At 38.2% G+C, this 23,434-nt stretch overlaps 1 protein-coding gene across 1 annotated transcript in view; it reads right to left on the bottom strand.

The window, feature by feature from the left end:
- LOC308522697 (nuclear body protein SP140-like) overlaps positions 1-23,434 on the bottom strand; it is a 71,206-nt gene that overhangs the window by 14,299 nt on the left and 33,473 nt on the right. The window contains exons 13-22 of the mRNA XM_081096226.1: positions 23,213-23,293; positions 20,875-20,961; positions 20,555-20,671; positions 19,437-19,490; positions 13,306-13,371; positions 6,904-6,990; positions 6,609-6,710; positions 5,623-5,676; positions 2,599-2,664; positions 834-938 (exon numbers count right to left, since the gene is read on the bottom strand). Coding sequence (XP_080952352.1) covers positions 834-938; positions 2,599-2,664; positions 5,623-5,676; positions 6,609-6,710; positions 6,904-6,990; positions 13,306-13,371; positions 19,437-19,490; positions 20,555-20,671; positions 20,875-20,961; positions 23,213-23,293 — 819 coding nt within the window. The remainder of the gene's footprint in view (positions 1-833; positions 939-2,598; positions 2,665-5,622; positions 5,677-6,608; positions 6,711-6,903; positions 6,991-13,305; positions 13,372-19,436; positions 19,491-20,554; positions 20,672-20,874; positions 20,962-23,212; positions 23,294-23,434) is intronic.

The following is a 23,434-nucleotide window of genomic DNA, read 5'->3' as shown; positions in this document are numbered from 1 at the left end:
ATTACCCTTTTATTATATACAATAGAGGCCTGGTGCATGGGTGGGGGGCGGCTGTTTTGCCCTGAAGGGTGTCCCGGATCAGGGTGGGGGTCCTACTGGGGTGCCTGGCCAGCCTGGGTGAGGGGCTGATGGCTGTTTTCAGGCTGGCCAAGCCCCCCAGTGGGGACCCTCACCCCATGAGGGTGTGACCAGCCTGGGTGAGGTGCTGATGGCTGTTTGCAGGCTGGCCACAGCCCCTTCAGTGTGAGGGTCCCACTGGGGTGCCTGGCCAGCCTGGTGAGGGGCTGATGGCTGTTTGCAGGCTTGCCACGGCCCCCAGCCACCCAAGCTCCCAGTGGAGGCTGGCTGGAAGCAGGTATCTGGGGTTTATTTATCTTCTATAATTGAAATTTTGTTGCCTTGAGTGGAGCTCAGAGCCGGCCAGGGCAGGCAGGAAGCTTGGCTTCCTCCATCACCGGGGAACCAAGCCTTCTGCTTGCTTCAGCTCCGTGGCTGCCGGCCGCCATCTTGGTTGGGTTAATTTGCATATAGTCACTCTGATTGGCTGGTGGGCATGGCTTGGGGCATAGTGAAGGTATGGTCAATTTGCATGTTTCTCTTTTATTAAATTAGATTCACTTCTTTTTGGTCCTTTGGGCATTTCTGTAGTCACTGCCATGTGGAAGTGAACATCCAAAATCTATGGTTTCTTAAAGTTTGAAAATATCATATTTGGGATCCCTTCCTCCTTCTTTCAAGCCACAGTGGGTGCTCAATTCCTTGAATGATGGGTAATTCTATGACTTCTTGTCATTCCTTCACATCAGAGCTGTAAATGAGACTGTGAAACCCACCTTGTTTCAATTTCTTCTTATGTAACATCCCTTTCACCTCACCACAGGTCACAGGAAGTATTTCAGAGGAAAAATCCACACTTTCATCTGTGTGCCTTCTTGACCCTGAAACAGAAGATTCCTTCTTTCTCTATCATTTCCAATTGCACATGTGCCCCTCTTCCTATGTTGAGGCTGTTTCTAGAAACACATAGTGGTACTTAAGAAACTTTATTCAACAGATTTCTGGAGTCAAAGTCTGTCTTCCAAGTGGCATTTTTAGTACATAACCACAGAGTGTCCACTTCTACCTTCAAACCCCACACAATCAGAATGCCTTAGCAGAAAGATAGGGCTTCCATAAACTGTCATAACTCCCAATCCAGTCAGCCCTCCTGAGGCTTACATTCTTTACATTCTTACAATGAGACATACAGTTGCAGTTAGGTAGCTAAAGACAAAGTGAGAGACTGTATTTGTATTTCCCTGTTTGAGCTCTGACTCAGTGAGCGGAGAGGATAATAATGGGATAATTTAATGAAGATGTTGTCTACTAGTATATGTTATCTGCTTTGCCTTATTTTTTCCTCACATCAACTTTCCTCGAAGATGAAAAAGGAGCTCAGGAAACTCTATAATAATCTGAAAATTGTATGGGGGTTGGGGGCTAGAGACCTGATTACACAAAAGAATGAAAGTTTTTCAAATGAACTAACTCAGGATGTGTAGTTAATCCTACTCTTTCAGCCAACGTTTTAGAGCCTTGATGGGAACATGGATATCCATGTTCCAATTTTAAGATAGGCAGACTATTAGAACTAGGATGGACTGAGAATGATGGTTGGCCTAATTCACTCTCTTGATTTACAGATGAGGAAACTGAAGCAAAAGTCATCAAGTGACTGGCACAAGCCCAGACAGTCAAAACAGAGGACACGGACTTTTGACCACTACTCTGGGCCACCTGCGATACGCAACCAGTGACTGTGTAACAGGAGAAGAGCAGCTAAATAATTTGTGGGTTATATATACCCTTTATATAGCAACAGACTATGTCTGTTCACTTCTCTTTGGTCCTTTGGGCATTTCTGTAGTCACTGCCATGTGGAAGTGAACATCTGCATCTATGGCTTTTCTCTTTTCACATGTTACTAATGAAATAATACTTTTGTATTACAAAAGTTGAATGTGTTTACTATTATTAATATGCACACATACATTTTAAAAACACAAATAAAAATATAAATATCACTAATGACCAAATAAAACTGCTACATTTTATGGATGAACTTTCATTGACTTTTCTATATATCTATATCTATGTTTCTCTATAGAGATTGATAATATGTACTAGTATAAATAAGCATTTGTATATATATAAAACATATTGGCACAGATATATGCTTATATGTATATATTTTTATAGTATGTATACATACACATATATACAGTCTGCTTTCATCATTCAGCCTTCTTTGGAACATCTTTCTAGATTAATAAAAATGTCTTGACCCAGTAAAGAAACCACAAAGTGAGGATGACAGTGTCTCCCTATTAGCCCTAGATCATTTAGCTGTGGTGGATTACATACATGTATCAGAAATAAACCATTTTGTTGAAGTCACTGAATTTTTAGGCCTCTTTGTTACAGTGTCTTACCTATATTCTACCTGATATAGTAGCTGGGAAACTATCATGGCCCTCAGGAGATTGCAGGATACAAGGATACAATAAGCAGTGCCTTAGTAAACTCAAAAGGTGTGACTACTTCACTTTGCCCACTTACCTTTTTGATTTATGTTTCTCAGCCATTTTCTTTTCACTCTTGTCCAGGAATGCCCTTTCTTTTTTCCTTCAAAATAGAACAAAGTTAATTATGCAGAACCGTGAATATAATTCTCAAAGCCTCATAGGTCAGTAGTGTTCAAATATTTTTTTCAAACTTTGATCCACAAAAATGAAGCAAAATTCTTAATTACCAGTGTGGCAGTATGAGGTTGTTTATGGAGTTACTGTGTGTGGACTTGGGAGACTGTAGGATATCACCTTTATTTGACAATTAAAAACAAATCACATTTAAGCATGGGTTTATTTCTGAAATTTCTCTGCTGTCCCACCGATCTATGTGTCTGTTTTTATGCTAGTGCCATACTGTTTTGATTACCATAGGTTAGTATAGTTTGAAATCAGGGAGCATTATACCTGCAACTTCGTCTTCTTTTTTCTCAAGATTGCTTTGGCTATTCAGGGTCTTTTCTGGTTTTATATACATTTTAAGATTATATGTTCTAGATCTATGAAATATGCCATTGATATTTTGATAGGGATTGCACTGAATCTGTAGATTGCTTAGGTAGAAATAAACCCACACTTATATGGTCAATTAATCTATGACAAAGGATGCAAGAATATATAGTGGGGAAAAGGCAGTCTCCTCAATAAATGATGTTGGGAAAGCTGAACAGATACATGCAAGGCAATTCTCTGTGGCATTTCTACATGCCTCTGCGTATCTTTTCAATAATATTTCAAAAACTGCCTTGGAAAGCAGAGATAAGTAGCCCTCCAGGTCAGAGGGAAGATTTGTTTCCTGACCAGTATAAAACCAGAGAATATCTCCCTCCCTTGAAGTATTCCAGGATAGTGAAGTCTCTCTCCTCGCCTCAGACAAAATTTGCTTAAGTTCCAGCTAATAAAATAATGTTCCTTCAGGGGTAATGTTTGAGCAGGTTTACCAACAGGTTTATTAAACCCCTTCTAAGACTGGCAGTTTTTGATAGATAAGAACAGTTTCTGAAGCATTTTATTCTTCAGTTCAGCACAGCCTCTATGTGCTGCATAACCCCTACATGGGTTTGTATTTATCCTATATCCCAGCAATTTCATTCCTAGGAAATTATGCAAGAGGTGGGCAGGCATGGAGCCACAGAAAGACTTCTACAAGAATGTTCATTGCAGCCTTCTCATATTAGTCAAAAATAGACACACTTGTGATGTCCATCAATAGAAGAATATATACACAAAATTGAGTATATTCATACAATGTGCACTACTTTACAATAAAAAAGAAAAAAAGCTACTGATACATTCAACAAAGTGGATAAAACTCAAAAATACTATGCTGAGAAAAAAATTACTCTGAGTAAAAATAAACTTTTCAATAAAATAGTTTTAAAACCAGCCAAATTATGTTATAATGAAAAATATAAATTGCTATTTTAAAATATGTGATCTAACCATATTAATTGTCTATTGGTGCTAGAGTCAGAAGCTGACACAACTCACTGAGCTAAATCAACGTGTCCACAGGCTTTGTTCCTTCCTGGAGGCTATCGGGGATAATCTTTATCTTTTCTAGCTCCTGAAACTGCTCACATTTCTTGGTTCATTGTCTGCATCTTTAAAACCAACTGCATTGAATCTCTGATTATTTCATGGGTACACATCTTCTCTCCACAGCTGGAAACGTTTTCTGATTTTAAGGACACCTGTGAATTTACTGGGGCCACCTAAATAATCCAGAATAATCTCCCCATTTTATGATCCCTAATCACATCCTCAAACTCTCTTTCTCCATGTAAAGAAACAGATTATAGGTTCCAGGGATTAGACATGGAGAGTTCTGTTTCTGTTGGTATAAAATTCTTAAGAATCTCTCATGTATATCATAGGGCTTTACTCCATTAAAAAGAGGCTCCTACACAGATCTTTCCTATATAATTATATATCTGTGTTTTACTTCTACTGTGAGTCACATACTTAATCTCTTCAAAGCACCTTTTATGTGACTGAATACCCTGGCCTTTTGCTACTTCTGAGGCATATGCAAAAATTCATTAGGCCAGATTCTTATTCATTCTTCAGAGCACACTCTCCTGACAGTGGCTCCCCTAATCTTAGCATCTTTTGCAACCTGAATAGGCTGAGAATTTTCCAATCATCAAGTCCTGATTTCTTTTGTTTAGCTGTTCTTCCCTCTATTTATTTCTTTCCTCTACCATTTTACTTTAAGCTGTGAAATGAAACCAATTTCACCTTCATCATTTGTTTTAGAAATTTCCTCATATATACACAGAAAGGCCTACTTTCCACATGTCTACAGAGTAAACTTTGCTAAGCTTTCTGCCATGATTTCTCTCTTTGGCATCCACATTTCTACTAACAAATTGCTACAGGCCATGAAGACATTCTCTATCATTCTACTTAAAATTCTTCCCACTGCCCAATTCCTAAGCCAATTCTAAAATTGGCTTTTCAGAGATGTGTTATAGCTGCACCCCACTTCCAATAACCAAATCTGTATTGCTCTTCTATAGCTGCCATAACAAATGAATACAAATTTAGTGGCTTAAAACAATGCAACAATGTTGGTTAGAAGTCTGATAAGGGTCTCTCTGGGCTAAAACATAGGCCTTTATTTCTTTCAGGAGGCTGTGAAGGAAAAGCTATTTCTGTGACTTTTTAGCTTCTACAAGTCACCCATATCTTCAGAGACAGCAATAATGTAGTTCTTTATATCTTCCAGAGTTACTCCTCCTTCTCCCTCTTCTCCAATTTTTAAGGCCAATTGATTATACTGGTGGCACACAGATATCTAACATAAACTCCCCTTTCAAGGTCTCTGGTTTTGTTATATCTGTAAAATCCCTTTTGCCATGGAAGAAAACACATTAGAGGTTCCAAAGATTAGGAAATGCACATATTTAAGGGATCATCATATTATTATCACTTACTATTATGGTAATTGAAACTCTGGCATTAATAACCTCAATTTAACATCAAAATCCAGTAAAATCTTATGCTCTCTTACTTCTTTTCCTCTTGAATTGTCCCAAAGTAGAGTTGTTTCCAAGATCCACAGTATCTGAAAAAAAAGAGGTTGATGTAAGAAAACAGATATTAATAGCTAAAAGTTATCAAATCCTATGATGATCCATACTACTGAAGGCTTGAGTTTATAAAGTTGTTTGGATTATCATTTTTCTCTTCTTTCTAAAGGAACTAAATATCTCCTGAATTGAGAAGTAGGAGTCCAGGATGGGCCTGGGAGCTTCCTTCTCTTTTTTACTCAATAGGACTCTTAAAAAACTCTTCAATACCTACTAACTTCAATTCATTCACGGATAAGAACAGGTGTCCTATCCTATCTAGGTCTTAAGATTTTTGTGAAGACCAAATAACATCTTATGTGCAAATGTTTGTAGGAAAAAGAAATGTATAAATTGGTGACATGCAGAGAACATCGAACAAAAATATGTACTGGGTTAATCAAAGTTTATCTGACGTCTTCCTTCCTGACAATTAAGTGGCAGGATCAGCTGTCTTAGAGGTCTTTCTAAGGTTGTGGAAAAAATGACACTATTATCTACTGGCAGAAGTACACCTTGTTTTTATGGGTTCCATAGAATATTGGGTGTGACAGCAGTGAAAATAGCTCCATAAATTCAAGGTATTATTACTAATATACCAATGTAGCAAACTATATATTGCCATTTTAAGAGTGTATTTCTACTATATCATCCATAATAGTCAATAGGACCCATCCTGTTAAATATATTATAATTATCTCTTGCCTCCCTGCTTTTTCCTAAAGGGTCAGGTCGAGAAAAAAATGCAGAGAACAGGGGAGTGGGATGGACTGGACCACCTGCTCCACTCTATCTGGGGTCCTGGGTAACTATGGATTCACCCTCACGCCATGACCCTTGTGTAGTGCCTTACTTTGGCTACCTTCAGCCCTTGCTTCTGGGCCTCCTGGCACATATTTTGAGAGACACACAATGCAGGAACACTTACTACTTTTATGTGCTGGTAGCTCTGATTCTGGACCCAAATCAGAATTTATGAAGCACATAACACAGGAACACCTCTCATTTCCACGTGTTGGCAGCTCTGCTCCTGGAACAAAATTGTAAGTTATGAAGACTCTTTTCCTATGCCCCAGTGATTCTATATTTGGCACCCTTATGAATTTCTGTTTTTCTACTTCTTCCTCTGAAATATAACATTAATCCTCTCTACATCTGACTCTTCCTTTAAGTCTTCCTTTTTTCTTCTCTTGTCTTTTTCTCTTTATCAGAACTCTGCTTACCTTGTCCATCACTGGGTAGTGGGATAGAGTTAAGCTCTTCAGATTCTTCTTCTCTACCCATTTGGGGAGCTTCTAGTTCACCAGATACTAAAGAAAAACGAGAAATTTACTGTTTATGGATCCTGAGACAGTGATTAGGGAATTGTTTCTGGTGCTCTTATGCAGCACACTGATATTCTGAGCTAGGACGAGCTCTTTCCTTTGAAAAATACATCTGCTCTAATAATCACACCTGAGTTTTGACAGCGCCATGCTTATCCCATCTTTTGCACCTCATTCTGCTTCCTCGAATTTTATTTTTTTCTACTTGTAGCCCTAAGAATAAATAAAAATATTATATTCTTCCAGGAAAAAAACTGTTCTTTGAAAATACTAGAACCACTTTTATTCATTTGTTTAAGAAATCCTTTTTGTATTTTATTTAGCCTAGGCTATATTTACATTTAATCTCCATTCACATATTTTTATCTTTATTGTTGAAAGTATTACATATGTCCCCTTTCTTTCCCTATTGACCCCTTCTAGCCCTCCCCATCCTCTACCCCAAGCTTTCATCACATGCTTATCTGTGTCTATGAGTTATGTATATATGTATATAAGTTCTTTGGTCGATCTTTTCCCACCCACCCACCACCACCTTTCCTCTGAGATTCAACAGTCTCATGCTTCCATGCTTCTAGGTCTCTGGATCTATTTTGTTCATCAGTTTATGTTGTTCATTAGATTCCACATATGAGTGAGATCATGTGATACTTGCCTTTCTCTGACCAGTTTATTTCACTTAGCATAATACTCTCCACATTCCCTCCATGCTCTCTCAAAGGGTAAGATATTCTTCTTTTTTACAGCTGCATAGTATTCCATGGTGTAAATGTACCACAATTTTTTATCCACTCCTCTACTGATACCAGAACCACTTTTAAACTCATGCTAATTGACCAATGACTGCTTACATTGCCAACCACATTTAAAGCCAGCTAATAAGTTACAGCCTTACCCTTTGAAAATAAGCCATAATCTATTGGCTAAAGAAAAACATTGTATTAAGAAATATTACAGAGTATCCAAAATTACCCAAAACAATTACTAAAAAACAAGTAAGGGGAAATATAGAATTAACTTGGTATTGAAGACAATGGATATCAAACTTTTCTGTAATAGTGTTCCTACATTTGACTACATCAAATATCTTAGAGCCACTCTCATGTAATGCACAAATTGAAAATACCTACATACTCTCAAAATATTCCCTCATTAGCCATCTACACTGGATCCCTCATATTATCACAATCCTTTTATTTTATATGTACATAAGAAAATAGGCCTTGCTCTAGGGGTATTAGTTCAATACATGACAGACATCAAAAGCCCATTGCTAGCAGCCACAGCTTATATTGGTTGCCTCAAAACAATTGCAGATGGCCATTAGTTTTAGCTTTTTTATATTTAGACTTGCATCACCTTTACATATGATGGATTACATACTGTACAACTCTGTTGTTCATTGAAAGTATTCAACAGTGTTCTGCCATCCAATTAACTATTTATGAAATATCACTACTTTATCTTTCTTCTATCATCCTGTGCAGACAAAATAATTCTCCATCTAGCAACTCCATAACTCTTACTCAGTGAAGGGGATTTTACTTCCACTGTGCACTTCCAGAAAAGATATTTGGGATACTTCCATGCTAAATCCTGACTTAATATTATTTGGTGATAAGTATTGTCTTTAAAAATAAAATAAAATAACCAGGCTGGTTATCCAATTCCCTTACATTTCCTTCGTAGGTTTACAGTTGTTCATGTGGAAAATAATGCAGTAATTAATAAATACTAGTAATACAAGAATAAACTGTGTTTCACATACTCACAACTATAAACATACTTTTGCTCCATCCTGTGTAAATGAAAGACTATGATTCTGTGCTGAAGAAGTGAATATAAATATTCTTGGAAAATGACAATAAATAACTGTTCCAGTAAAGTTAATTGAGCTTTTGTGCAGATCTTTTGTTCTTTTCCAAATATGGAATTTTGTCTACAACCAACAAGAAGTCTAATGAAGAATAATGGGTAGAATTGGGTTCTCCAAAAATCTTACTTTCAAATAACAATTAAGGATTGACTTAATAGATGTTGCAGCAGAGAATGTTCCTTTATTTTGTAAGTTAATTGGCTGGCTGTGAATGGACATTTCAATGTCTGCTGTCATTCAAACGTGTCTTATTTTCTAAGGCAGTGAAACAAATTCATTCTCTTCTTTCTGTGTTCAATGCCTACCATCCATTGACCACCATCTGTTGGCTCTGGGTGTGGTCATATAGAACCCATGAAGAATTATTTTCCAGACTATTTAGTCTAACTGCTGTAAACAATTCACCAAGTCCAGTCACTTCAAAAAGCCAGTGATGTAAGGTAAAGGAATTTCCATAAAAAGCAGATAAAACTCAGAGGGGAAAAAAAACATATAGGCTCTGGGCAGATAAGAGCTATAATATAAACACAAACAATTTGCAACACTGGGCTTGCTTTTTAGGTTTCATAGCTCTCAGATTGACTGATAAGCTTGACTAGTAAAAAATTAAGGAGAATCTATGTTCCTCAAAACCTTAGCAAAAATTGTATAGACCCATACATAGTGCAAAGAAGAGTGACACAAAGTTTATCTTTGCCTAATCTTGACAGGATCCTGCAGATTCATTCCCACCTTCTTTCTACTCAAGACCAACTGGCCAACAGCTTTGTTGGGATAGGCAAGGAAAATACAGAGTTGGGTAAAACAGCAGCTGATATGAGGCCAAAAGCAAGTGTGGGAATCCTGGATTCAATTCTGAACACCTTCACTCTACATTCAGACAAGAAAGCAAATTGATGGTAAAGAGTCTTGGGTTTCCAGAATATTGTCTCTTTTTAGGAGAGACAATTTTAAATTACATGCAAGCTTTCATTGTACTTTGGAAAGAAGTGGTTTAGAATTTTTTTTTACTCATTTGTACACTTAAATGAAATGTTACACTTAAATGAAATGTTATAATGATTAAATCCCAATATTTGGCATTTGGAAATAACTAATTTTAAAATGGACTCATCTCTCGGATGATTAGTGACTTTCAGCATGTTTTCATATGTCTCTTGGCCTTCATTCTGTCTTCTTTCGAAAAGTATCTATTTAGGTCCCTTGCCCATTTTTTTGATTGGGTTGTTTATCTTCCTTTTGTTAAGTTGTATGAGTTCTCTGTAAATGTTGGAGGAGTGGATTAAAAAACTGGTACATCTACACAATGGAATACTACACTGTGGTTAAAAAAAAAAGAAGAGTTCTTACCATTTGCCACAGCATGGATGGAACTGGAGAGCATTATGCTAAGTGAAATAAGCCAGTCAGAGAAAGATACATACCACATGATCTCACTCATTTATGGAATATAATGAACAACATAAACTGATGAACAAAAACAGATCCAAAAAATTATAAAAAACAAACTCTTATTGGTGATAACATTGGCAAATATGATTTCCCATGCAGGTGGCTTTCTTGTTGTTTTGTAGTGCAAAAGCTTTTTATTTTGATATAGTCCCGTTTGTTTATTTTCCCTAGTTTCCATTGCCTTAGGAGCAATGGTTGTGGATTCCTCTAGTATTTTTATGGTTTCCCATCTTATGTTTAAGTCCTTTATCCATTTTGAGTTTATTTTTGTGTATGGTGTAAGTTGGTGGTCTAGTTTCATTTTTTTTGCATGTATCTGTCCAATTTTCCCAACACCATTTATTGAAGAGACTGTCTTGACTCCATCGAATGTTCATGACTCCTTTGTGAAATATTAATTGAGCATAGTGACTTGGGTCAATTTCTAGGTTCTCTATTCTATTCCATTTATCTACATGTCTGTTCTTGTGCCAGTACCAGGCTGTTTTGAGAATAGTGGCTTTGTAATACAGCTTGATATCTGGTATTGAGATCCCACCTACATTGTTCTTCTTTCTCAGAATTGCTTCAGCTATTCATCTGAGATATGCAAATCAAAACGACAATGTGGTACCATTTCACACCTGTCAGAATGGCTATCATCAACAAATCAACAAACGACAAATGCTGGCGAGGATGCGGAGAAAAAGGAACACTCATTCACTGCTGGTGGGAATGCAGACTGGTGCCGCTACTATGGAAGACAGTATGGAGTTTCCTCAAAAAACTAAAAATGGAACTCCCATTTGACCCAGTGATCCCACTTCTAGGAATATATCCCAAGAAACTAGAAACACCAATCAGAAAGGGTATATACACCCCTATGTTCATAGCAGCACAATTTACCATAGCTAAGATTTGGAAACAGCCTAAGTGCCCATCAGCAGATGAGTGGATTCAAAAACTGTGGTACATCTACACAATGGAATACTACCCTGCAGTAAAAAAGAAAGAGTTCTTACCATTTGCAACAGCATAGATGGAACTGGAGAGCATTATGCTAAGTGAAATAAGCCAGTCAGAGAAAGATAAATATCACATGATCTCACTCATTTATGGAATATAATGAACATAAACTGATGAACAAAAACAGATCCAGAGACAGAGAAACATTGATCAGACCGTCAAACTTTAGAGGGAAGGTAGGGGAGGGTGGGGGCAAGGGGGATAGATCAACCAAAGGACGGGTATGCATGCATATAAGCCTAACCAATGGACACAGACAACAGGGGGGTGAGGGCATGAGTAGGGGGATAGAAGGTAATAGGGGGATAAGGACACATATGTAATAACTTAATCAATAAAGAAATTTTAAAAAAATGGATTCAACCATTTTTCCTTTTATTCCAAACAAAAATTGCATACATTCACCAACAAAGCAGCCATGTAAATTGTTAAGAACATAAGATATTTAGGTTGGTGAAAATTAATGAGTTTTAATTGGATTTTAAAATTTTACATAGTTCTGATTCAAAATTTTCAGTCATCCAGAAAATAAGGTTTCACCCTTATTGTCTAGAAGAAAGGAGTTCCTTACCATAAATAACTACAGAAATAAACAAGCTCTCAGGTATCTGATCAGAAGTAATGCATATACATTATTGAAAAATTAGAAAATAGAAATAGTATGAAACATCACTATCTGGGACTAACCACAATTAACTTGTTCAAAGCATCCCTTTAGACTTTTTCTTTGCATATGTTACTATTTGAGTAATATTTTTTCATTACAATAGTTGAGTGTGTTTATTATTATGAATATGCACATATAGCTTAAAACACAAAAAAATAAGCATTACTTATATTTCAATGACCAAATGTAATCACTGCATATATTTTTATGGATGAGTTGCCATTGATTCTTCTATATATCTATATCTTTGCTTCTCTCTCTCTCTCTCTCTCTCTCTCTCTCTCTCTCTTTCTCTCTCGAATCAACACTTGAAAAGGAAAATATTGCTATCTTACTATAGTTATCTGTCTAAGGCATCAGCAGGAGTTTATTTTCTAACTTTAAAGAATAATTTTAAATGAAGGTCATCTCTTATTATCTCCTGAGTCCTTGAAGCATAAAATATAACTACATAATCAACCTTGCACTGCTACACTGGTAGTTAAGAATTTTATCCCATTTTTTTGTGGACCAAAGTCTGAAAAAAGTACTTGAACACTACTGAACTATGAGGCTTTGAGAATTATATTCATGGTCTGAATAATTAACTTTCTCTCTCTCTCTCTCTCTCTCTCTCTCTCTCTCTATATATATATATATATATATATATATATATATATATATATTTATTTATTATTTATTTATATGTATATACTGTTTACCACATGTACACCACACATACAGTCTGCTTTCTTCATTTAGCCTTCTTTGGAACATCTTTCTAAATTAATAAAAATGTCTTGACCCAGAAAGAAGCCATGTAGTGAGGATGGCAGTGTCTCCCTATTCGCCCTAGATCATTTAGCTCTGGTGGATTACATACATGTATGAGAAATAAACCATTTAGTTTAATCTACTGCATTTTCAGGCCTCTTTGTTACAGTGTCTTGGCCTATATCCCACCTGACATAGTATCTGGAAAATGAGCGTGACCCTCAGGAAGCTTCAGGATGCAAGGATACAATAAGCAGTGCCTCACTAAACTCAAAAGGTGTGACTACTTCATTTTGCTTACTTACCTTTTTTTTTTTTTTTTTTTTTTAATATATTTTATTGATTTCTTACAGAGAGGAAGGGAGAGAGATAGAGAGTTAGAAACATCGATGAGAGAGAAACATCGATCAGCTGCCTCCTGCACATCTCCCACTGGGGATATGCCCACAACCCAGGTACATGCCCCCGACCGGAATCGAACCCGGGACCTTTCAGTCCGCAGGCCGACGCTCTATCCACTGAGCCAAACCGGTTTCGGCATACTTACCTTTTTGATGTATGTTTCTCTGCCATTTCCTTTTGATTCTAAACCAGGAATGCCCTTTCTTTTTTTCTTCAAAAAGGAAGAGAATAAAGTTAATTATTCAGACCATGAATATAATTCTCAAAGCCTCATAGTTCAGTAGTGTTCAAGTACTTTTTTCAGACTTTGGTCCACAAAAAAATGGGATAAAATTCTTAACTACCAGTGTAGCAGTGCAAGGTTGATTATGTAGTTATATTTTATGCTTCAAGGACTCAGGAGATAATAAGAGATGACCTTCATTTAAAATTATTCTTTAAAGTTAGAAAATAAACTCCTGCTGATGCCTTAGACAGATAACTACAGTAAGATAGCAATATTTTCCTTTTCAAGTGTTGATTCGAATGTGCAATGGGGAAGCATACTCATTATTATATTCCTAAATAATATCATGGATCACATACTGGGCTAGAAGGCAAAAAAATGGTCTCGATTTCCAAGTGGAGTGTTCATGAAATAATCTCTGAGCTCTTGCAGGTATAAAGCAGATCCTCTCACTTATATTCAATCTAGTACCTAAAGCTCCTGGAGAACTTGAAAACCCACAGTAGGTGTTCTGTGATTGTGATTTTACTTTCTCATGAATGACATGAAAACATGTGAATGTGAGAAGACCATTGGTGCTGGGTAGAGATTGTGTCTTGTTATTATTATTATTAATATCATAACAGCCAGCTACTAGATATTTACTGCTGAAAGTAAAAATCCATGGAGGAAGGCCTGTAACTCTCTTTCCCGAGATTCCCATTTTGAGGTGGGTAAACTCAACTCTAGGATTTACAGTGTAAGAAAGGCCTGAAAGCCTTGCTCTTCAAGTGGAAATGGTATATTCAAGAATGTGGGGATGTTGCCCAACGGCACCTAGGCTTTCTATTCTCCTTCACAGCCTGAAGCAAACATTGGCCTTGCAGGGTCCTCAATTCAGCAAGATCCCCCTGGTAGCTCGGCCTGGTGCCTTAATGCCTGGCTGAGCTGACAGACGGTGTCCACTGAGCTACTGTGGCTATTTGGCCTCAGAGCCAACTTTGCAGAACCCAAAGCAAATTTGGTCACTCCTCTGGTGGGCAGCACTCAGACAACTGGACTTCTCTGCATGTGGCCTAGATGTTTTGTCAGCTAAGTGGAAAGCAACAGGCTGGCAAAGTTAAGATGCCTTTCTCTCAGGCATGACTGCAGAAATGAACTTGTGGTGCTGACAGATCAGTCTGGGCCCCTCATGGAGATACCCAAGTACCTGCTGACAGGATGACATCATGATTGTGATCAGGGACTGCAGCTGTGTGCCAGCCTCATGATTCCTGCTAACATTGACCTGTTCATCCCATGGTCAGGGAGCCACATCACAAGGGGCTTTGCTCTGCCTGCTCCTGACACACCGATCAGGTCTCAAACCCCTCTTGGGGCTATGGGTGGTGCATCAACACAGTTCACACTTACACTTACAAAGCAACTGATTCTGGCCACACCATTGTGACCCTGGGAACTCATGGGTGTCATGAACCGGGCCGGCTGGACCATCTGAGTCTGACAATGGTATGCCCTTTATCAAAAACTACTCCCAAAGCACTGATTGACTGACTTAACATTCCTCATCTCCTCCTGTCCACACACCTCTGTAAGGCTCTTTGGTCTCTGAAGACAGCTGTTTCCAGAAAAAGATCAACTCCTGTCTGCATCATGATCAGGACAAAAGCAGTGAGGGATAAATGCTGTTAAATAGACCAATTCTAAAAATCCAGGATTCTGTTCTAACATCCCTGGGAATGATGCTTCCTTCTTTCCCCAGCCAGCCTCGGAGTGTCTAGGAGAGGCAGATTTAATTCTGGTTACATCTTATGAAAATGTCTTTTCCTACTTGTATCCAGTCCTTCTGTAAAAAAGGTCTGAGTGACAAAGATGATTGGGAAAGAAAGATGAAGTTAAAGCCACTGGAATGGTACACACAGATTTTGTGGCACTGAAGGAAGAGCAAAGATCCAGGCATCTGAGGAAGGAACACCATACAACTTAAGACATTCGAGGGAGGGAGAAGCATTAATAATATCTAATCTTCAGAATTTTACTGAATCCTTCTTCCAGGACCATGTGCATGGTCCAGCTCACCCACCACGGAGAAGCTGAGTCTGCCATTCAGCTCCAGACACGAGAAAACATGGCTGGTCCCTGCATCTTTACATCCATGCAGAGCCCCTCTGAACATCAAGGACTAGACAAGTAAATGGAACTGGGAACTATAAGGCTTACAGCCAGGGCCCACACTGTCCATCTTCCTCCTGGTGGTGTGCATCACACGAGGGGGCTCAATAACTATAAACATGTTCCTTGTTTCCTTCCAGGGTCACTGTGTGTGCCCTTGAGATGATACTTCTTAAGAGAAAGCCAGGTACTCACTTGCCTTCGTCATGCAAACATGGTGAACTGCAGATTAGGGTGGTCAATAGAGACCTACAGCATTTATGGTTTATGAAATATGTTAGATGGTACAAGAAACAAATCAACTGGATTTAGCCCTACCCACACTGGTCAGAATAATTGAAGTGGCTTGCGAGTGGTGTCTTCATGGGGGAAATGTTTCAGAATTTGCTAGGTGAGGTGGATTTGTTCAGAGGTAATTCTTGGTGGCATTTCCACATGCTTTCGAGTATCTAATGTGGCCATCAAGATCAGAGGGCAGATTCGTTTCCTGGTCAGTATAAAATAGAGAACATCTCCCTCATTAGAAATATTCTGGGATAGTAAAGTTTTCCTTCTCCCCTCAGAGGAGATCTGCTTATAAATAATGTCTCCCTGAGGGATAAGGTTTGAGCAGGTTTACTAACAGCCTCCTTTTAAGGCGGGGGTTTCTGGCTGGTAGAAACAGTTCCTGAAGCATTCTATTTCTCAGCTTGGTGCCATTTCTGTGTGCTGTATAGCCCCTACTTGGGTTTTGGGGGGAAAAGACTGACACACCTATACCATGTCTCATAAAATTTATTTCTAGAAATTTATATGAGATATGAAGGCATGGAGCCACAGAAAGATGTTCATTGCAGCTTTTTCTTATTATCCCCAAACTGGAACACTTGTGCTCTCTGTCATAGGAGAATATATACTCAATGTTTGGTATATTCATACAATGTTCATTAACTGCAATCAAAAGGAAAAAGCTACTGATACATTCAGCAATGTGGTTAAACTCAGAGAACATTATGCTGAGTGCAACACTGCACAAAAAGAGAATATGCTTTAAAACCTTATTTATTTAAAATTTGAAAACAAGCCAAATTAAGTTATCATGAAAAAATAAGAATAGGTCATTGCATTTGATGAGTGAGGGTTAAGGATATACCAGAAAGGCAGAAGGGCCCTTTCCAGGGTAATGGTCATGTTCTGTATCTTGATAGGATTTGGATTATACAGGACAATGCATCTGTCAGAACACATCAAATGATATTCCCAACTTTATTATATTTCATTGTAAATTTATCTCGAAAAAATTTAAAGGTAAATTGGCAATATGTTAAATGTTTATCATGTCTTGCACATGATATACTCATTTAAAGTAAGGGAAATTAACAGTAGCAATAGAATTTTTAAGATATATGATATAATTCTAAATGTGTTCATATAATCATAGAAAAATCTAGAAATATATATGCCACATTTACAAAGTTCATGTTTTACAATTAAAAAGACATGCAAAGATGTGAGCATTTAAAAATACCAACTGCTATTTTAAAAGATGCAATCTAACATATAAAAGTGCAATATTCTTTTTTGTTTGTTTACTTTACAAAAGTTTTAGTTGTCATGACTGCTGTAATAAATTATCATAAAATGTGTGGCTTAAAACAACACAGATTTATTATTTCATGGATCAGAAGGTCAGAAATGTAACACAAATCTCACTGGGCTAAAATCTAGGTGTCCACAGGGCTTTGTTCATTTCTGAAGGCTATGAAGAATAATCCTTTTTTTTTTTTTCAGCTTCCAATTTCTTCATTTATTATCCCCTGTCGGCATCTTCAAGCCAGATCATTGTAGCTCTAATTATTTCATATGTACATATCCTTCTCTGCACAGCAGGAAAAGATTTCTGATTGTAAGAACCCATGTGGTTTGATTGGGGCTACCAAGATAATCCAAGATAACCTCCCCATCTGAAGATTCCTAAAACTCTCTTTCACCATGTAAAGACCATATTACAGATTCTAGGAATTATACAGAGTTTTGTTTCTGTTGGTACATAATTCTCAAGAACCTTAAAGATCTCCATGTATGTCATGGAGAATTATTCCATAGACAAGAGCTCCTCCACAGATCTTTCCTACATAATTACATATCTATTTTTTAATCTCTGCTGAGATGGCTTGGGGGACTTGTGAATCACACATTTAATTTCTTCCAAGAACCTTTATGTGAATGAATATTCTGACCTTTTGTTATTTCTGAGGCATCAGAAAAAGGTTATTAAGCCACATTCTTGATCACTTCTACAAAGCACACTTTCCTGACAGTGGATCTTCTAATTTTAGCATCTTTTGCAACCTGAATAAGCTAAGAATTGTTCAGATCATCAAGTCCTAATTTTTTTATGTTGTTGTTGAGCAGTTCTTCTATGGGTTTATCTCTTTCCTCACATATTTTACTCTAAGAAACAAAAACAAACAACGAAACAGCTGAATCTTTATCACTTGCTTACTAATATCCTTAGCTGTACACCCAAAAAGTTTTGCTTTCCGCATATCTTCAGGAAGAATTTCACTAAGCTCTCTGCCTTTACTTAACAAGAATCCTCTTTCTCCAGTTTCCCAAAACATGTTCCTGGTTTCCTTCTCAGTCTTCACCAGCCACACCCTTAACCTCCATATTTCTACTGACATCTGTTCAGCATGACTTATGTATTCTCTAAGACAATATAGGCTTTCTCTCCCATGTTCTTCACCTCCTTCCGAGTCCTCACTAGTAGTCTTTGCACATTTATACTAACAAACTGCTCCAGGCCATGTAGACAGTTTCTATCATTCTACTTAAAATTCTTCTCATTGCCCAATTTATCTCTGTCCATTGCTCAATTCCTAAGCCACTTCCACCTTTTTAGGAATGTGGTATAGCTGTATAATAACCAAGATTTATATTGCTCTTCTATTGCCGCCATAACAAATGACCACAAATTTAGTGGCTTAAAACAATTCAGATTTATTATCTTACAGATATGTCAGTAAGAAGTCTGACAAGGGTCTAGACCAGTGATAGCGAACCTATGACACGCGTGTCACAGGTGACCTCCAAACTAATTTTTTTGGTTGATTTTTCTTTGTTAAATGGCATTTAAATATATAAAATAAATATCAAAAATATAAATCTTTGTTTTACTATGGTTGCAAATATCAAAAAATTTCTATATGTGACATAGCACCAGAGTTAAATTAGGGTTTTTTAAAATGCTGACATGCCGAGCTCAAAAGGTTCGCCATCACTGGTCTAGACTGACAAGGGCTAAAATAAAGGTTTCAGTGGGCTCTCATTTTTTTCTGGAGGTGATAGAGGAGAAGCTATTCCCATGACTCTTGCCACTTCTACATATAACCCATATTCCTTGTTCCGCTTCTCCATCTTCACAAAGAGTGAATCTCTCTGTGACTATCCTCCTCTCGCCATCTGAGAACAGTTCTTCACTCGAAAGCTCATTGATGATATTGGTGGCACCCAAATACCCAGGATATTCTCCCCTTTCAACCACCCTAGCTTTATTATATGCGTCAAATCCCTTTTGCCATGGAAGAAAACACATTATAGGTTCTAGAGATTAGGATATAAACAGGTTTGAATAACTATCATATTATTATCACTTATTTTTTATTGTCACTTATTATTGTGAATCTATAATAATAAAAGCATAATATGCTAATTAGACCAGATGTCCTTCCGGATGACCTTCTGGATGAAGCCAGGGCTGCGAGGGAAGCCCGGGTCCCAGGTGCCAGAGGGAAGCCAGTGCCAGCAGCCTAGTCTTTCATGAATTTTGTCATCGGGCCTCTAGTAGTAATATAAAACTCTGGCATTAAAAAGCTCATTTTAACATCAAAATCAAGTAAAATGTAATGCGTTCTTACTTCTTTTCCGCTTGAGTTTTCCCAAAGTAGAGTTGTTTCCAAGATCCACATTATCTAGAAAATAAGAGGTTGATGTAAGGAAATAAGTTACTAACTAAAAGTTGCCCAACCCAGGGTCATTCATACTACAAAAGGCTTGAGTTTTTAAAGATGTTTGGACTATCATTCTTTTCTTCCTTCTAAAGCAGTGGTTCTCAACCTTCTGGCCCTTTAAATACAGTTCCTCATGCTGTGACCCAACCATAAAATTATTTTCGTTGCTACTTCTTAACTGTAATGTTGCTATTGTTATGAATCATAATGTAAATATCTTATATCAGGATGGTCTTAGGCGACCCCTTTGAAAGGGTCGTTTGACCGCCAAAGGGGTCGCGACCCACAGGTTGAGAACCACTGTAAAGGGACTAAAAATCTTCTGAATTGAGAAGTAGGAGTCCAGGATGGGCCCAGGGTCTTCCTTTAGTTCTCAATAGGATCTTGAAAAACACTCTTAAATATCTCTATACTTCAATTAATTCAGGGATAGAACCAGTTATACTATGCTGTCTAGGTCTAAAGATATTTTTGTGAGAATTAAATAACACCTTATGTGCAAAAGTTTGTAGGAAAACAATATATAAATTAGTGACATGCTGGAGTATATCCATCAAAAATATGTGCTGGGTTAAGAGCAGTTGATCTGAAGTCTTTCTTACTGACAATTAAATGGCAGGATCAGTTATCTTTCAGGTCTTTCTAAGGTTGTGAAAAAAAAATGACACTATTATCTACTAGCAGAAATACACTCTCCCTTTTTTTGGATTCTGGGTGGGACCAGGATGGAAATCACTGTATAAATACAAAATCTATCACTAATATACTAATGTAGTAAACTAGATGCAGTCATTTTAAGAGTATAATTCTACTATAATCAACTATGTAAAGTCAACAGGGCTCGTCCTGTTGAACACCTCTTTATAATGAGAGATGTTTTGCCTCCATGCTGTTCCCAAAAGGGGCAGGTTGAGAAAATGCCGAGAACAGAATAGTGGGATGGACTGGACCACCTGTCACACTCTACCTGGGGTCTATGCTGCCTGTAGATCTACCCTCATGACTTGACCTTTGGACAGCCTTACCTATTGTGTCACATGCTTCACAACTTTCAGTCCTTGCTTCCAGACTTCCTGGCATGTCGTTTGAGAAGCACGTAACACAGGCATATGTATCATTTTCACCTGCTGGTAGCTCTGCTCCTGGAACAAAATTGTGATTTATGAAGACCTTTCATTTGCCCTAGGGACCTTCTTTTATGTAAATTTGTTGATCCCCATTTTCTACTGATTCCTTCAAAATCTTCCATTGATCCACCCTATATTTGATTCTTCCTTTAAATCTCCTATTTTTCTCTCTTGTCTTTTCTCTTTATCAGAACTCTGTTTCTTTAAGTCATGGTTACCTTGTCCATCACAGGGTAGTGAGCTAGAGGTAAGCTCTTCAGATTCTCCTTCTCTATCCATTTGGGGAGCTTCTAGTTCACCAGATACTAAAGAAAAATAAGAAAGTTACAGTTTATGGATCCTGAGACAGTGATTAGGGAAGAGTTCCTGGTGCTCTCATGCAGCACACTGATATTCTGAGCTAAGATGGGCTGCTTCCTCAGAAAAAATATAACTGCTCCAATAATCACACTTGAGACCGCACAGGGCCATGATTTTCCTATCTTGTACACCTTATTCTGCTTCCTATACTTTTATTTTTCTACTTGCAGCCTTAAGAGAAATAAAGATTATATTCTTTCAGGAAAAAACTAACTGTACTTTGAAAATTGTATACGTATCTATCAGAACCACTTTTAAACTCAGGCCAATTGATTAATGACTGCTTACATCACCAACCACATCAGTTGCAGCCTTACACTTTGAAAATCAGCCAATCAGCAACAACCACACTCCATAAAGCCTGAATCTATGGCTAAATGCTAGTCTGTTTATAATCACTCCTATTTCTGAAACTCTGCAGTCCCTGAACTACATGCTTCCCAAAACTCCACATAAAATCAATAGTTTCCATTTTTGAAGAAACAGTGTCCAATAAGTACACTGCCTCCTCCTACTATGTGCTTTGTTAAGCAAGAAACAAGTCCCTCTTTTAGCTTCAGATATTGTATATAGATGATCCCTTCACAGTGGAGATCCCACCAAGATCACCTTAAAGCAGCGGTTCTCAACCTGTGGGTCGCGACCCCTTTGGGAGTCAAACGACCCTTTTACAGGAGTCGCCTAAGACCGTCAGAAAACACATATATAATTACATATTGTTTTTTGTGATTCATCGCTATGCTTTAATTATGTTCAATTTGTAACAATGAAAATACATCCTGCATATCATATATTTACATTACCATTCATAACAGTAGCAAAATTACAGTTATGAAGTAGCAACGAAAATAATTTTATGGTTGGGGGTCACCACAACATGAGGAACTGTACTAAAGGGTCGCGGCATTAGGAAGGTTGAGAAGCCCTGCCTTAAAGACTTTTGCTTAGAAGGCCCTGTGGCACCCTTGAACCAATAGGGGTAAATCCTCAGTCTCAACAACTACTTGAGCTCTAAGCAGTTTCATGAGCTCCTATTCCTGAATTTATCTTATTATTTAATGATGTGTATGCAATTAGATGCAAAGTAATTAGTTGGACATTTGCTTTGGAGGTGTACCATTTAGCAAATATTTCGGTAATGTGCTTATTCTTTTACTACTTCATTTACTCTCTCTTGTCTATTGTAAAAAGTCTTATTTCACATGTATTTGTTCTTTACTTTCCTGTGCTTCTTGAATGTTAGGAGTGATCCAAAGCAAATGGAAGGAGGCATAGACCTGATAAGTCCCTTATCCAAGCCAGTCCAAGAGACTAATTAATAGGTATAGGTCCATTAGACAGTTGCCAGTTTGTACAAAGATATTTGGTCATTTTGTCTTAAGTCGCTCACCAAACTTTTCATGAAGGCACTTGACATTCTGTCAAATGGTAAAGAAAATAATTTTGTTTAACACATAATCTGAGGTCAATTATTATCATATAATTGATCATATGTCTCTTTTTAAATCTCTGCTTGGTAGATGAGCTTAGTACTCCATTTACATGCAGGACACCATTCACACTTATGATTGCATGTTGTGGCCTCCTTGCTGTTTGTCATGAGATTGTCTTTGCCAAGCTACTATCTCCCACTGGCAGAACTCCACTTCCTTTTTGTACTCTCACTGTGATTCTAACTGTGGCACATCCTATATAATAAAAGGGTAATATGCAAATTGACCCCAACAGCAGAACGACTGGTCGCTATGACACGCACTGACCACCAGGGGCAGATGCTCAACACATGAGCTGCCCTCTGGTGGTCAGTGCACTCCCACAGGAGGAGCTCTGCTCAGCCACAAGTCAGGCTGTCGGCTGTGAGTGCAGTGGCGGTGGCGGGAGCCTCTCCTGCCTCCTGGGCAGCACTAAGGATGTCTAAGCCACAGTAGGACATCCCCTGAGGGCTCCCAGGCTGCCAGAGGGATGTCTGACTGACGGCTTAGGCCCCATCCCCTGGGGAGAGGGACTAAGCTGGCAGGTGGACATCCCCCGAGGGGTCCTGGACTGCGAGAGGGCGCAGGCCAGGCTGAGGGACCCCCTCCCCCCTGACAAGTGCACAAATTTTCATGCACCAGGCCTCTAGTATCTTAATAAATGACAACACTTCACAGACAATGACTTTGGGTTTCAGTTGGGAAACAATCTCCCCTTCCTTACCTGGCTCACGTCTGCGTGGGGAGCTCAAGTCTTCCTCAAGCTCTTCTCCATCACAGGGCTCCCAAGAGGCATTATTGTCCACTGCAGAAATAGTTGAACTCCCTCAGAGGTCTCAGTACACAATGAGGAGGAAATGGGACAGCTGCTCCAAGGACCTCACCTGAGATCCAACCAAGCCCTGGTCTGCCTCTGTTCCCATTTCATTCACCTCCCTTTCCTGCT

This window comes from Myotis nattereri (genome assembly GCF_964212035.1).
Source record: "Myotis nattereri genome assembly, chromosome: 7".
Lineage (NCBI taxonomy): Eukaryota > Metazoa > Chordata > Mammalia > Chiroptera > Vespertilionidae > Myotis > Myotis nattereri.
This window is presented reverse-complemented; position numbering and strand designations above follow the sequence as displayed.